Here is a 16,574-nt window from a genome sequence, read left to right on the forward strand (position 1 = left end):
TTGAGTAAAATTCCTATTTTTGATAATCTCTCTTCTAGCACTTCCTCGGATGAAGAAACAACTCGTAAGCAGGGATTTCCTTCGGAGAAAAAAGAAAGTTTTAATTCAGAAATACCTGCTGCAGAAGTTAGCACTTGTCGAAATGAAAATACTATTGGTGAAAGTCTTATGGAAACTGATTTCACCTGTGAAATGTCCAAAATGTTAAATATGTTCGGCACTGATATGAGTAAGGCACTTCTTGCAAAAAATAAACGACTGGAACAATTTACAGAAGGTAAGTATTTTGTATCTTGAATAATTTCTATTTTAATTTGCTACATTTAATAAGCATTTTGTGTGTGTTTTTAATGTCCATTTGACTAATTTAAATTTTTGGGGCCCTGAAAAATTTTGAATACCTAAAAATAAATTTCATATATGCTGCAGTGCATGGGAAAAGAGATGGATTTTTTCTATCTGTTTTATATAATAGCCTAGGTCAGTTTATATTCCATCATAAGGCAAAATTAACAATAAATATGAGTGTTGTGGCATCTATCTGGGCGAATCATTATTCTATTATAATTTTTTAACATTGAACTTGATTATTGTGCACTACAAGGTCATTAGAGGCAGTTATACACACAACTGTTTCTAGATTGGGACAAGCAGGGTTTTAGTGTGTTACCCACTGGAGAGTAAGCCACTACAAGTCAGAAACATGCCTGGGAATGGCCTTCAACAAAATTAAAAAATTACAATTTAATTTTTTTTTATGTAATTTTAATGTGCGATGTGACTCGCTGGTCTTTAGAGCAGGTGCCCCAAAAACCCAGGAAGAGCAATTGTATACATACTGAAAACATAAGGTAAGAGCCAATTGAAACCCCCTTATTAAAAGAAAATACACAATTTGAAAATATGACAATTTAATCAGCAATAAATTTTAGTTTGAACAAGGCTTGTGTACTATGCACTGAATTAGCCTGCAACTAAAAAGGGCTACTAAATAATTACTTAATGCATACATGATTTTTATATAAATAATTTACTTGCAATAACTGCCAATCCCGTTTCTCTATTTAGCCAGGTTATCATGATTAAATGTTAACACACTACGTAAAAACACTCTAAAAATCTATTTACACTCATAACCAATAAAATGCCCTATGAAAAATTTTCAATTTCCGTTTATTTGACCCGGGTCATTCAACTTAGTGTGCTGCAGTACCGCACACTTTCATTGCAGGGGTAAAGTTTAGTTTCTCACTTAAAACTGTTTTACAGGGCATAGACTTTGAGGTCGATGCATCCAGTCTGGGAAATATTCCGTTAGATTTAATTTGAAAGCAGCTGCCAGGTACAAAATAGTGATTATAAACCGCACCACTAGTTCAGTCAAGTTGTGAGGCGAAACACAGCTACTGATTGTGCCCAGTGGGTTTTCAAGGGCTTTTGGGATGGAGCAGATGACTTGTGTGTCGAACACCAGGTCTCCCAACCCAGTGCCAAAACTGAATATTTGACGACCAACCCAGCGGCCACTTGAAGGCTCGTCAGGCTCTCAGACTTGCTTGAAGTACGTCCGCACTCAGTCGCACCAAATTCTTCTTACCGGGTCACAACCAACTCGGTGCATTCAAAATTTGCAACGTTTTCCTAACGCTTGCTACGTTCCATCATTGTTTCTGTACTGCCCGACCCGTTCGGTTTCTACCGCTTACGCGGCACGCAGAAGCACATGCCTGCACACCTCAGCTAGTTCTCCGCAAATGACCCGTTGTACCGCCACTACGTCACACTTCACCCCTCTCCCATATTGCCCCGTTGACGGCAGAGAAGGCAAAAAATTTTAATTCATTGGCACACACGTTCGTTACGTATTTTTGCGGTTTTAAAAGCCCACCTCTTTTAGGCCTCACGTAAAATATACGCTAAAACTAAAATCAACCAAAATATATCTCAAACAATTAAAATGAAAATATAATAAAAGCTTAACTTGTTATAAACCAGGCTGCCATTTTACTCAAAAAAAAACCTAGGTGGTTTTTTTTATAGGCACTAAGTGCAAAACAAAATAACTAACTAAAAAAATTACTTGAAAATTTACAAACATTTCTTCGGGGAGCTCCTATTAGCATCTCTTAAGGCTTTAGTCCATTGCAAAGCTGGCCAGAGGGTGTCATGGGTGTCATCCTGGGCACCATGATGTCCCACGAACATGTCACATTTGACTGCTCTTCAAATGGCCTGAGTCCATTTAAAAAAAAAATACAAAAAAACATTGGTCTTGTGCAAAGTCGTTCAAAGTATTATTTGAAGGGTGTTTTTCTACAATGAGTCATAAAATTTCATTTACAAATGCCGCTAATTAATATTATTTCCTCTACATAATGTGTCTAGACAGGACGGACACTGTCAGCAGCCTATTGATCTTAGAAATTATTGTTTAAATTACAAATAAGTAAAATAAATCCTCATAATTAAAAAAAAAATTTTTCCAAACAGAAATTGTTTTTAAAAACCAAATTGATTACATTTTTGTAACATCAATCTTAAATTAATCATCTCCATGCAAGAATCATTCAAAGAACATAATCAAATCATTAGTTTGTTCACAGTATGTTCTATTACTGGAAACAAATGGTATTGCTGAATGCATTATCTGCAGCAAATATGTAATCAGGTAATTTCAAACAATGGGCAACAAAGTAACTGACTTAACAAATATTATTATGTATCAGTATGGATGATATTAGACATTGCCAACTTTATGACTACTCTGTTACATGCACACACATTGTTGGCCAGTACCATTCATGACAGTTTCATGCTTTCAAGAAGTTTTGCTCATTCTCAGTCTGTATTTCAGTTACACATTGACATGATGTTCAGTTCCTGCTAATGTTTTATAGTAATTTATTTTTGGGCAGACACAGAAGTGACCAGATGTCCTGATGGCTGTCACCATGGGTTGAGTTGCTCAGTGACAGTGTATGACAACAACTCATATCGCCATCACATATTAATTCCACTATTCCGAATATTTTGATTTAACTTGAATGGTAAATAAATAGATTTATCTTCAGTCATTTCATTTTTAACACATTGTCGTATGGATAGTACTTAAAAAATTCCAGTTTTTAAATATTTGAATATGTAAATATATGTATCTTTTAATACAAATGATTCAGTTCATCTGCCCTCCAGCATTTTTGTTTTGTTCAAACACTATAATATTTAAGAAAATATCTTTAGTAAAATTTTCTCTGCCAGTTTAGTGCCCTCAAATGCGACACTCGGGGCACAAACCCTGTCTCCCCCTCGTTACATCCCTGGTAAAAGGTCACAAAAGTGATCATAATGAATGAACACTTGTGACTCTTTAGTAAATAATTTGAGACATTTCGAGATGAAATTCAAAATTGCAGAACAGCTGTAGTGATAAATTTACAACAAAAAAAAAGCCATCAAATAGAACTAATGATATGAAAAGATTGAACCAACTAGGCGAGTGGGGCAGTCTCTTAAGCAGAGCTGCCGATATGCTGACTACAGCTCGAACCAGCTGCACGCATGATTGGTAGGAACACGATCCGGTGAATTGCGATAAAATCAAAATAACACCGACAAGCAAGTCAAAACCCACCATTACACCGAAATGCAATTTATATCATGGGATTAAGTAGCGTTTGAACAGACCTTAATTCAAATTTAAAAAAAAAAAATAGTATCTTTTAATGTTTGATATTCAAGGGAATGTTGTTATTTACAGACTTACTGTATCATAGTTAGAGAACCGGAAAATTCGCGGGTTCAATGACCTCCAGGATAGACTCCAATATCCTCTACACACTCGGGCAAATGCCAACTGTTCATTGGCTGCTGACTTGTGAGTCGTCTCGACTGGGTGACCTGTGATTCGACACTTCTATCAGTGAGGGTCTCTAATTGGCCCTCAGTCCTCCAGATTAACAGTGAACCAATGACAGAAGCAGCATTAAGGTATAATTATTTGAATTTTAGCATAACACAAAATGAACCCGCAAATTTTCCGGGTCTCTAATCATAGTGCATGGATCAGAAAATTAACTTAATTTGTTTTAGTGTGCATTTCTTATTGAAGCAGTTCAAACCACAAATGCTCGCTAATTTATTCTTATGGTTCGGAATTTACTAAGATTATTTTACCGTAAAAAGGCGGCATGTAAAATTTTAAACAACCTATTCTGGTGGAGTAAACGACTTTCACGGAGGTAAAGTGACGGTCGGGCGTGTGCGTGTGCAGCGACGGTGCAGGTGAGCAACTGCCGGGTGTCGGAGATGTGCAGGCGCCAGGCCGGCGAGCGCGCTGCGCAGCTCGAGGAGGCCAGGAACGCCATGTGCACGGCGCTTGACCAGTGGGAGCACGACATCAAGCGCTCCGAGGAGCAGGTACGCCCGGCCTCGACTCCTCAGGCGTCAAGTGTGACGACCTTCCCCCCTCGTCCTTTCTGTTCGCAACGCACAGAGTCCTTACTTACAAGGTCCCCACACTACTACTCCAGCCACATCTCCCGTTTCGTCTTTCTTCATACTTACTATAAAAAAAAGGGGGGATTGTCTGTAAAGTCGGTTTTCCGGACGATAATTTTACGTGATAACGTCATAAGAAAACATAGATGAAAAAATTGCATACTTTTTTTAATTTTCAAATATTATTTACTAACAGTTTTTTGCAAATTTAATTTAAAATAATTTGTTTAAATATAATCACGAACAATTAGTTAAAAAGCCCGCCTTAACCTGTTTGATATTACAGAAGATTTTCTCGCACGGTGGTCGGCCGGTTCTTGCACGCTCGGCTCGGGCGGAACGTGACAATTTTTTTATGCGTGCAGCCGGCGTTCATCGATTTATAAGACGTTATCACGACCAAAAAAAAAAAAAATTATCAATGACAGATGAAATGCAAAATGGACTTTCAAAGTAAGAAGTTTGTGCAGTTATAATTTCCTCAATACAATCCAACCACCACAGCCATTATGGAAACAAAACTACTAATATTTGGCCAAACTTTGAAATGATACAGTGTTGACTGAGATTAGATGAATGTGAATGATTATTGAAATTTTAATGTGCTTCAAGTAAATCACATGCTGTATATCTGGAGTTTGTTTACTGTTGGTAAAAAAAATACAGATTATCAACTTAATATTATTTTTTTTTTTTTTGCTTCCAAACGAATGAAAAAATTTACTAATACATTTGTGTAGCAAGGATGTTTTCAACCACCACCAACACTTTTCCAGATTTAGAAGACATCCTATCAATTTCCTGAGTTTTCCAAGATTTTTTCCTGTCTTCAGGGAAACACATAGTTGCTGAACACAATTCCCCCCCCTTCCCCCGATCAAGAAACGTCCTGATTCGTCACTGGCTACAACCCTGCTTGTATCTATAAGTGGAGCGATGTTTAACTCTGGTAAACCTACGTAACTTAATTCTCACGCTCACATGCCGTGTTGAATATTTTATCTTCTGGTCATTGCATATAGAATTCAACGATTGGTCCATTGAATCTACATATTACAATTGCTCTTAGATTTTTAATTTTGTCATCAGGTAAATTGCAGTAAAGTGCTGTACAATTTCACATACATAACATAATCTTAAAACTAAACACTTGAATTAATTTTTGCTGCAAAAGTAAATATCAGGTGAAAAAAATGTTGAAGTGACATCATATGAACGACGAGAGTTATCATAACAGATTCTAAAGAATTTGAAATTTTCACTTGAGGAAAATGTTCTCTCTCTGCTCCTAGTTTTTAAGTTTTTTTTTAAAATAATTTTATACTAAAATAAAACTTGAGGTAAAAACTTCACATCATTATTTAGTTAATCTTAAAATTATTTTTTAGAAGTTGTGTACAAACATTTAAGTCTCTAATACATGTACTCCCATGAAAATCTAAAAATTTCATTAAGTATCTGTCTCACACACCAAGTTTGTTATGTCATTATCTTGTCACTACTATTATTTAAAAGATTTTCTTGGAAGTGCGTTCTAATAGCTCATCTGCTTTTGTTTTTAGGTCACTGATTTTCTCGCCAGATACTTCGTAAACTTTATTTTCAAGCTGTAAACAGTAATGCAAATGATATTATGAACACTTGTGTAACTTTTTACCCCTATTAGTAGGAACAAGATTATATGTTAATTGCGATAAAACTGAAATAACATCAAAAGCATGTCAAAACACTATGTAACACCAAAATGCAAGTTATATCATGAAATTAAGTATCATTTAACTAAAACATACTACAAATCATAAAAAAAGAGAATTTTTTTAATGTTTGAAATTTAATGAATATCATTATTTCTGGACAAAAAAGTGTACCAAGATGCATGGATCAGAAAAATTAATTTATTTTATATTTTTGTGCCCCAGTTATTGAATCACTCATAAACCACAAAAGTTCACTAATTTATTTTCATTGTTATGAATGTATCTGTTTCAGACTAATTTATTACATATTATTTTATCGTAAAAATGCATCATCATTTAAATTTTACCACTATTTTGGTGGAGTAAGTATATAAAAACTGGTTTTATAAAAATAAAAACAATGACACAGAAAACCTCTGTTTTGAAAACTAAATTGGACTAAAAATAAAGTCATAAAATCTTGTCTCGACCTATTAGATAGTATCTAGCGAATATCTCTTGAGGAAATTTGAGACGAACCACAAAATGCAAGAGAGCTATTGTGATAAATTCACAGGAAAAGCCCTCGAATACCAGTGATAAGAAAATGAAAAAAATAACCATTGCTTGTGCATAATAATTGCTTTAATATAGATTGTATCCTCATTTTTGATGAATTACCAAAAAATGCTGATACATACAACGAACTTACAAACATAACAAACTTTTCATACCCTATTTAATCCTCTTAGGGAATGAATTTCCAAAAATACTTTCTTTAGTGCTCACCTAAGTTACATAAGGAACTGCTATACAAAATTTCATGCTTGCTAGACCCACCTATTCACGGTGTGTGCTGTCTATCGGCCAGTTTCATTACGCAGTCACCGAACCGACGTCGTGGTTTCGAGTGCGTGATGCGTTGTGCACGGGGTCACTAATGGTCACTTCTGACTGCAGGGCAGACATGTGTGTCCCAACCTTTTGGTCGGCACCCTCCACCAGTCCTGCCAAATGTGCGTCCTATAAGGGTAGGTTGGGAGTCTGCTTGCAGATCAATTTTTTATACATTCCAGAGCAAGTAATATTGAGACAGAGATGTGAAGGGATTAATCCATACTTTGATCAGGAAGGTGTTAAGAGCCTCAGCCATGACCAGGCCAAGGGCTACCCAGCATAGTCACCACGGCTAACCAGACTGTTCCGACTTGTGTATATAGTTTGAGCACGTTTAGTGTAGTTTATAGACTTTGAACATTTTTAAACTTCCCGCCCTGCAGGGGCATTGTGGTTGGTCACTCTGGAGTGGCCGGGAAGTAGGTTGGTGCACCTGCGCACAGGAAGAGGACAGTCTGATAATCAACATGGTGGTGAGTGGACGTTGGTTACTATCGCGACTCGTTCCAATCGAACCATAGTCGCTTACAAATGTTGCATCCGCTAATTATTTCAGTCCACATCTCTTCGTGCAACACAGACAGTGAGGTCCGGGTTGCCCTCTGTGTTCTTCCAGGAGGAGAAGATAATCAAGATGGCTCAGCAGCAGGTGAAGATGCTGCAGCAGACTCGGCTCAGCCACATGGAGCAGGTCATGAAACTGAGACAGCTCTGCTCCGGGATCCCCAAGGTGCGTCCCCGACTCTTCCGTCTGTTCCCCGAGTTACTTTGCTTCTGTGATGAACCCCAAAACTTGCTAATCATCAGTAGACCTTAGGGCACAACGATTTTGCAGTTTTGCACGTGATTTTATGTTCATTGAAATTTAATGGTATTATATTGTTAATACAAAGTTTTATCAACTTAAGTCCTTGTTTAACAGTTTTTAGGAACTGAAAGCATAAAATCATGTGATACGTATGCAGTTTTGAATTAACTGTTCATATGTTATGTTTGTCATGACACTCTTCATTTATAGCACATTATTCGTAGGTTAATAAAAATTGGGTTTTCCCAAAACCCTCAAAAACCCTGAATTCTATAATTTGATAAAAACAAATTTTATATAATTATATAATTTAGATTTTTCTTGAAATTAATAACAAAGTTTTAGATTAGCATGTTCTAGATTTGACTGTTACAATATTTTATCAAAAATAGTTTGCAATTTATTTAAACTCTCAGTTGCAAATTCGACAATAACTTTCAAAGTATGTATTGTATTGGGAAAAAAAATTGAACAAAAAATTACACATGGCTACCATGAATACGAGAAGTGAAACTTAACAGATAGAGGGATAAGAATGTTTAGTTTAGATGAACTGAACAGCTGCTGGTGCAAGCTGACATGTCTACTATCAGCGTAGTTCTATGTCAGCTCGCTAACGGTTCTGTAAGCAATGCTGTTGTCTCAAGGCCTTGGAACACCCACCTTGCTCGGTGTCGCCACCGAAGTGCGAGTGGAGCAAACATGGCGCCAAACAGCAACACAGTTACCCCGCTCTCTTCCTGATCATTACATTCCTCGTTAACTACACGTTCCTTTACCTGAGACTTCCGTCACCACTTTGCTGACGTCACTGAACGACCCGACTGGCTGTAAAGAAGCTACACCCTCCCTAAGCCCAATGTGCCTCACGCCGCTGCCGACCCCCCTCTCCTCCCACCGACGCCCTCTGTTTCAAACCTCCCGCCAACAAGTGCGTGTGTTCGGTCGCCCCGTGCGGACCCTAACTTGAGCAGTGGAAACTCCATCTTTTCAATAACGAACTTAATTAAATAACTGTAATACGTAATACCTACTTAAGTCTAAATTAATGTGTAATTTTTAAAGGGTTTAAATATGTTATATTTAATTGTTCTCTTATATCAATCTACTAATGGTAAATTCAGCACTTCCTGTTTCCTGTGGCTGTGACACCCATGGCCCGCGGCAGTCACTTCCGTTCGCTGTGCGGGGTAGAGCGCATCTCAGCACCTCGTCGACTTCAACTATTGCTCTCAACTGATCCATTATCATCCAATGTCGTAATTATTTTAAACCTCTTTTTACTAACCTTCGAGGCCTACTCTGGCGGCAGACTGTGTAACTTAACAAATTAAAGCTCCCCGGAGCGTTTTGTATCATTCAGCGAACTTGCACTTTCGGGGCCGGTCCACGCGGTGTCCTGGCCAGCCTGAAAGCTGGACCACTTGCTGTATTTTGTACGCATTGTCGGTGTATGTGTCGGCGCCAGTAAAACTCGATATTCACCCGACTCGTTGCGCTCAATTCCAACCACGAGCTCTCCAGTACAGAGAGTATTCAGGAAATTATCATAATTTTCTGTGTGTATGTATGTTCACATTTATCCTGATCCTAGTTTAATTAATGTGCACCACAGATGAGCAGAAACAATTTATACTTAAACCATCTCTTTTTTTTTCTTCCTTTTTTTTAATTCACCATTTTATAATAACCAATGCTTTCTGAGGGTGAATAGTATTTTGTAAGTGTAGATATGCCTGGAAATTTTTTTTAAATTTTTTTTTTCAAACAGGAGACAAATTTTATAAAATGCGAATGGATAAAGGATAGGTATGGCAGATTGAGATATTACTTCAGTAACCATGACTAACATTTTTTGACAGTGAAAATTATTCTCGGCCCAGAGTTATGAGCGTGTAGGCTTGCTGCCAAGTGGGGCAGGTGTGCGGGGCGCCTCGAGACCCCACAAGTAGTCGAGCAGGCCGGTGAGTGCTAGCACATCCGCGCAGGGGGAAGTAGAGCCTAGCTCAGGTATCCGGGTCAATGTGCCCATCCACGTGGTGGCGCCCGAGGTATACACGTACGACGACAAGCCGACAGTAAGTGGGGGGTTGTCCGCCGCAGAGGGCGGAGGAGGTGGAGAGCCAGCACAGGAAGGAGTGCGACAAGATGCAGGCCGAGCTGAAGACGGAGCTGACGGGGCTGCAGAAGAAGATCATGCTGGAGACGCAGAAGGAGGAACTGGCCAACATGCAGAAGACCCTGCAGAGCGCCTGGCTCATGTAGCACCGCTCCACTGTGGTGAGTTGTTCCTTCGGATCCAACAACTAGAGTACATTTGGGCAGGTACTTCTGCTCAGCACGCAATTACTTTGTTTAACTTACCTCACTTCTAAGCCTTTCATTGACACACATCCATTAAGTAACAATTAGTAAAAAAATTCTATTATTTTTTTCTTTAACTGATATTAATTACATATTTTACATATTCATTTGAATATTGTACATCAGTTATTATTTCTTTAGTTATGTGTTTTTAGTTGTATGTGATTTATTGTGACTACACAAAAGTATTTATTTGTAAAGAAATTATTCTTCGGTAGTGACTGAAAAGTGAGTAAGGGCAAGCGTATGGGGTAGGTCATAAAATTCCTCCTACTTCCAACCCAATGATGTAGCCATTCAATTATTAAAAGCACATTTGTAATAGAATAGTCCAAAATACCATGATTGTACAATGCGCTTAAGGGTTTGCAAACTCTCGTCTGCAAGCAAAGAACTGCATTAGGTATAAAGTTAGATACAGCTTGGCTTCTGATTCATCAAAAATCGTCGGAAAATTAAATATTTTAGCCAGACTGAAAGGTGACACAGATCAACCCAAATTAAATGCACACACACATGCCAGCCGCATTAGTTTAAATAATATGGGCACTCCCATAGATGTAAATTTTTCATTACAGCCACTCTTATGAGCAGTGTTTTTATGCGAATTATTTTTAAAAGCTTCCTAAATACGTGGTGGGAGTCCATGATGCATGCATGTCCCTCAGCACCCAACTTCTGAGTGGGCTTGGTTTGTGGACGGGAGGCATTTCCGAATTTATTCACTTAACTATTTTGGCACCAATTGCAAAAAGCATTTGCGAAACTGCGACAAATCTATTGCTGACAGCGACAAAATATTATCACTGGTTGCACAGCAAAGACACAGCTCCAAGTTTCACACCTGTGTGAGCAATGGTTTTGGATACGAAGAGAATTTAAAATTGAAAACCAAAAATATTCACCAAGTCAAATTGAACTGTAAATATTTTTCACAGCTAGAATGAATTAAACTTAGTTAAAAAATTTCTGAAATGAGTGATATATGTATATATATATATGTGTATATACAGTAGAACCCGTTTATAGTGAACCCGCCTATAATGAATTCCCGTTTATTGTGAATTTCCGTCTCAGTCCCGGCAAAATGATTTGAGGTTATGTATTAATTTATTGGATATAGCGCACAACTTTTGTCAATGTTGATACGTTTTCCCGTGTACCACGAACAAATTTTGCCGACATAATGCACATTTATCTCAAATATTTTCATATAATTAAAAGTTTTTTCACAAAACGTCTCTTCTGGATCACATTGAAGTTTTTCTCAGCAATACGCTACTCGATTGTCCACTGTTCATATTATAAACAAGTCGTATTGGAGTGGCCTCGGTAGGGTACGTGTAGCCAAAAATGGTGATCAGTTTGGTGAAAATAAAAAATAGTTTTCCCTGCATAGTTAAAGAATGGGCGAACACGTGTACATTTATTATGTTATCAAAATTATAAATAAATTACCGCCACACAAATACGTATGTACATTATAGCAGCAAATTCAATATTTTTACGTCTCATTTTTATCGTTCACGTTTCGGACATTTTGATCGGGTAAGGTTCGTAAGACTACCACTAGATAGAACTCTGTGGACAAAATTTTTCCATAGAAAGTGAGAAAATTTCGTTCCAGCTTTAGCAACTGCGATACTAAATGATACGTTGTAATCTTTGATGCACCAGACTCGTTATTTTTCGTTTATTTACTTTTGACGGTAAAAATAATTACGTGTTATTAAGCTGCAAATGTGCTTCAATAAGAAATACGTACATAAAAAGGGGTGAAAAACGTGTTAAAAAACGTAAGGCATTATCTGTGCGAGATAAACTGGACATTATTGAAAAGGGAGACTCCAACCCCACTGTCCCGCACGTGTTAATAGCAAAGGAACTGGGAATTGCAACATCCACATTAAGTACAACATTAAACAAGCTGAACAATCTTCTTTCTCAAGCTGCGATAACGTCACAGAGTATTAAATGCCCGAAAAAAGGATAATACGCCGATTTCCAAGAACCATTAGGTAATAGAAAGTGTAGTTCATTAAAAATATTATCTGCATTTGCTCATAAAACTGTTGCTTTGAGTATTTTCATTCGTTCTTTTCATGGCTTAGGCCTATGTGTAGTTAAGATTTTGCTTTTGAGTATGTATTGCCAATATAAAAGTTTTCCCAGATATAAAGTTTCCCCTCTATAGTGAACATATAAACTACTCCCTTCAGATTCGTTATAACAGGATTCTACTGTATATATATATATATATATATATATGTGTGTGTGTATATATATGTATATATATATGTGTGTGTATATATATATATATATATATATATATATATATATATAAATTTTTTAATGATTAGGTACTGATTTAAAGAATGAGATATTCATAACATTACTAAATCTAACACAAAGAGTAAACTGGACCATATCTTCAAAATCTTAAAAATTAAAATTAATACATTCAACATTTCTTATATATAAACAATAATTTTACCCACTGTTGGAAATCAGTATAAAGATCCTGGAACCATAACATTATTTATGCACTTTCACTAAAATTGCACGTAACTGAACTGGGGATTCGCAAGTCTGGTACAGCTTTTTGTTTTTTGAACTTTAAAAATCATGCAATTGTCTGTCTGCTTCACATTCAGAGCTCCAAAACTAAACAAATAGCAATTTTCTGGCAAAATCAAACAGAAGGTTTAAAACAGCTCGGTAGAGCTCCACACAGGCTTGCCAAGTATCCCATTCTCAGACACGTGAAGTTCTGTTGAAACATCCTACATGCTGTCTCTTACACCACTCAAAAACTTCTGTGGATGCTTTTAATCTCATAATGTCCATGATATATATTATTTCTTGTTTAGCTTGGAGTAAATGTAAATTTTGACAAGCACCTGCCGACATTTACAATTTATAGTTGTTTGTACACGTTAAATTCACACAGGTATATTGTAGTTCTGTGCTGAATTTTTAAACGATGGATTTCATTAAATACAGTACCTGTATTCTTTACAAAGTGCTTAAAGTTTTCCCACATGTATTTAACTAAAGTCTACGGGGTGAATAGAAACAATACAGTCTGCGCAAAGAATCTTTGTGGATAAAATCTTTAATTTAAAATTTTTTATATCTTGTAAAAAATTTAACATTATTATTAAAAGTGATTTTTGTTGAGTTGGGTTTTTACGTTTCCCTGAACGTACTGTTTCTATTCACCCCGCTGGAAACATTTCCAAAGACTTGGGATATAAGTGCAAAGTTGAAGGTCACTTCTCTAAACAATGCATCTGTAGTAGGTTCCACAGTTTGTTAACCCTACAATGCATGATTTTTCATATCTCAGTGAAATAATTTCTGAGTAATAACACGTGCTTCTGAAAATGAAATAAATTAATAAAAAAATTTAAACTGGAAAATCAAAAATTTTATTAAGTCATTTACTAAATGATTCATAAATGAATCATTTTCACTGTAATTTTTAAATTTCTTGCGGCATCATAATTTTCTTACATGTGGTCAATAACTTGCACAAAAAATTACAAAATATTTTAATGAAATATATAAACATATAGATGCAGATAAATATTTTGATACATATATATATATAGCACTATTTTACATTAAATACATTATTATTCTGGCCACAAAACAGTTACATATCATCAGTTCATATGGAAGGAAACTATGAAATCGTGTATCCTTAATTGTGAGAATGTTTATGATGAGTGAAACTGCATGAAACCGTTACTGTCTTTGTTGAAACACAAGCCAGTGCCACACTTGATGCATACTAAAAATGTTTGTTTTGAACATGTTGTGGAACTTGCAGCGTATCCTCGTTTTGTTCCAAACTGGAAAATGGTTCAGTTTGTCCTGTCTGACATCTGGAGGTGGTAACGGTGCTGTTGGACCCCTAGACTTCTTAGCTGCACACAGTTTCTGCACTTCAGCCTCGTTTTACAGTGGAAGACATTCCAGCTGCACAAAGTGTGGTTGCAAGTTCAATCCTGAACTGTGATAATGTCATGCAGTCTTTACCAAGTCTGCGATGCAACAGCAGTGAGTTCACTATGGTAATGTCAACCAGGTGATAAAAAAAGTCTCATGTACCATTTTTCGGTGCGCATGGTTACGTGGTGACGTCCCAATAAGCTATCCAGCAAGTCAACTCCACCCATATGGCGGTTGTATTCATGTATTGTAGCCGGACAGTTGACAGTTTTCTTCACCTTTTCCTTTCAGTCGTATCTTTTAATTGTTCCTTCTGGATAGGTGCCAACAAAAGTTGAAAGCAATGTAACACATTTATTATCTTTCCATAGAACATTACTGATTTCACTGTTCTCATGCGTCGTACAATACTCTACAGAAAACCCTCGTTCTTCTTTCTTCAACACCTCCTCGTTAGGAAGTTTGCACTGTGGTATTCTATTTCTTCTCACGGTACCTAAACTCAGTATACCTCGACTAGCCAAGTATGCAAGGAGAGGCAGGCTTGTGTAATAATTATCAAAATAAACCTTATGGTTTATGCCACTTGGAACTTCTCGGCATAATCTCACCATTTCATTTGCGCTTGCACCCAAATCTTTTTCGTTTACCGATATGTTCTTTGGATCATTTTCAGTCCCAGTGAAGATTTCTATTTTGTACGCAAAACCAGCCTCACAAGAGAGCACAAATAGCTTGTATCCCCATTTGTGTGGTTTTTGAAACATATACTGCTTCAAGTGATGCCTTGACTTCGTAGCACACATCTGCTCAATTGATAAGCACTCTTCCATGGGGGCAGTGAGAAACTTCTTTCCCAATTCATTGAGAACTGGTAGTAATATTTACAGCTTGTCATAACCGTCATCATTTTTATAAAAGACTTATTTAGCATTGTCATTAAAATGCAAATTAACTCTTATTTTTTCAAATAAGTTCACTGACAAGGCTTGCTTCACTATCGCTGCACCAACTGACTGGTCCCAGTAAAGTCTGACATTTGAATAACTACACACTGATGAGAACACACAAATTCCAATAAACCTGTAGAAATAATCTTCTGTCAAATCAAATGGTTTGTTAGGATTTCTAGAAGTACTGTAGTGACATGTTTCATAGAGTATTTTCTCCACCAGTTCCTTGCTAAAAAATTACTGGGAAATTTGAAAAGGAGTTCCCAAGGTTTGTAAGACTGCAGAACATTCAGTATTACCATCAAATTTTTTTTGTTCGTCTGGAATGTTCAAACATTTTTTTTTCCAGGTTAGGTTTTCATTTCTCTTCTTCTTCCCTTTCTTGTTTTGTGGCTGGCTTGTTGAAGAATGTGGTTCAGAAGGTATTGTGTATTTACCATTGATACCATTGTTCAAAAAGGTACATTGTTGTCCATACGAAACATGTGTATTTTCTGTCTGAATTTTGTAAATCATCTCTTGATTGATCAGCAATCCCAGTATTTTCAAAGCAGGTGTCTAGCATCATTTCAACAATGTCATTGTCACCAAGAATTTCTTCAAGATTGGCATCTGATGGAGGAAAAACTTCCGTAACTGCAGCTATCAAAGAAGATGAGAGTTCATTTTGACTGTTGCTGTTGTCCATGGCAATCTCTCCTGCATCTTCATCTTCACAATCAGAATCTAATTCATCCTCACTTCCACTAGGTATACTCGATAATAAGACCTGTATATCTTCAGAATGCACTTTTTTTCTAATTCCATTTTCATCGACATAGTATACTGACATGTAAAACAAACAAGATCAACATGTACGAAACAATAAAATTTCTATATGTTTATCATAGTAAATTATTTAAAGTATATTATAATTAATTACTATTTTGGAAAAATGAGTCATTTTTTACAATTCTAAAATAAATTTAAATAACAGTAATTTTAGTTTAAGGAAAGTATTTAATTTAATCCAAAAATAGATGGTAAGACATTTCACATCATTTAAATATTTAATGCAGCATTCTTGGATGATTGTGAAACTTATCATTCTTTCAGTTATTGTTCATTATTGTTTATGTATAATGTTGCACTACTTTGATAAATATCAGCTAACCTCTACTCATACTAGCACATTATGTCTTACAAGTAAGTATTTTTTTATGATCTTACCTTGAGTACATAAAATAAAATAAATGCACTTGAAAACTCAGCAACCAAGACGGATCCACACTCACTGCATCCGACAGCTCAGATAATGGTAGCATTATGGTTCATAAATGCATCACTGCGATCGCAAGGCCACACAGGAAAATAGATTTAGTAGAGAAGCATGAAAAAGAGTCTGATTCACTTTTGAATCGCCATGCATTGTAGGGACAACGG

General features: G+C 36.5%; 1 protein-coding gene across 1 annotated transcript; it reads left to right on the plus strand.

The window, feature by feature from the left end:
* The first annotated feature begins 1,754 nt into the window (after positions 1–1,754).
* On the plus strand, positions 1,755–10,143 carry LOC134538794 (synaptonemal complex protein 3-like). The gene is made up of 4 exons (XM_063380285.1): positions 1,755–1,764; positions 4,271–4,416; positions 7,687–7,800; positions 9,982–10,143. Exons 1-4 carry the CDS (start codon positions 1,755–1,757, stop codon positions 10,141–10,143), a joined length of 432 nt encoding a protein of 143 aa, XP_063236355.1.
* The last annotated feature ends 6,431 nt before the right edge of the window (positions 10,144–16,574 follow it).

This window comes from Bacillus rossius, chromosome 14 (assembly GCF_032445375.1).
Source record: "Bacillus rossius redtenbacheri isolate Brsri chromosome 14, Brsri_v3, whole genome shotgun sequence".
In the NCBI taxonomy this organism is placed as follows: domain Eukaryota; kingdom Metazoa; phylum Arthropoda; class Insecta; order Phasmatodea; family Bacillidae; genus Bacillus; species Bacillus rossius.

Bases quoted from the DNA above. Each gene is read 5' to 3' on its own strand.
- LOC134538794 (XM_063380285.1), top strand. The intron at 4,417-7,686 runs GTACGCCCGGCC...GTGTTCTTCCAG, and splicing joins TCAAGCGCTCCGAGGAGCAG to GAGGAGAAGATAATCAAGAT. The intron at 7,801-9,981 runs GTGCGTCCCCGA...TGTCCGCCGCAG, and splicing joins TCTGCTCCGGGATCCCCAAG to AGGGCGGAGGAGGTGGAGAG.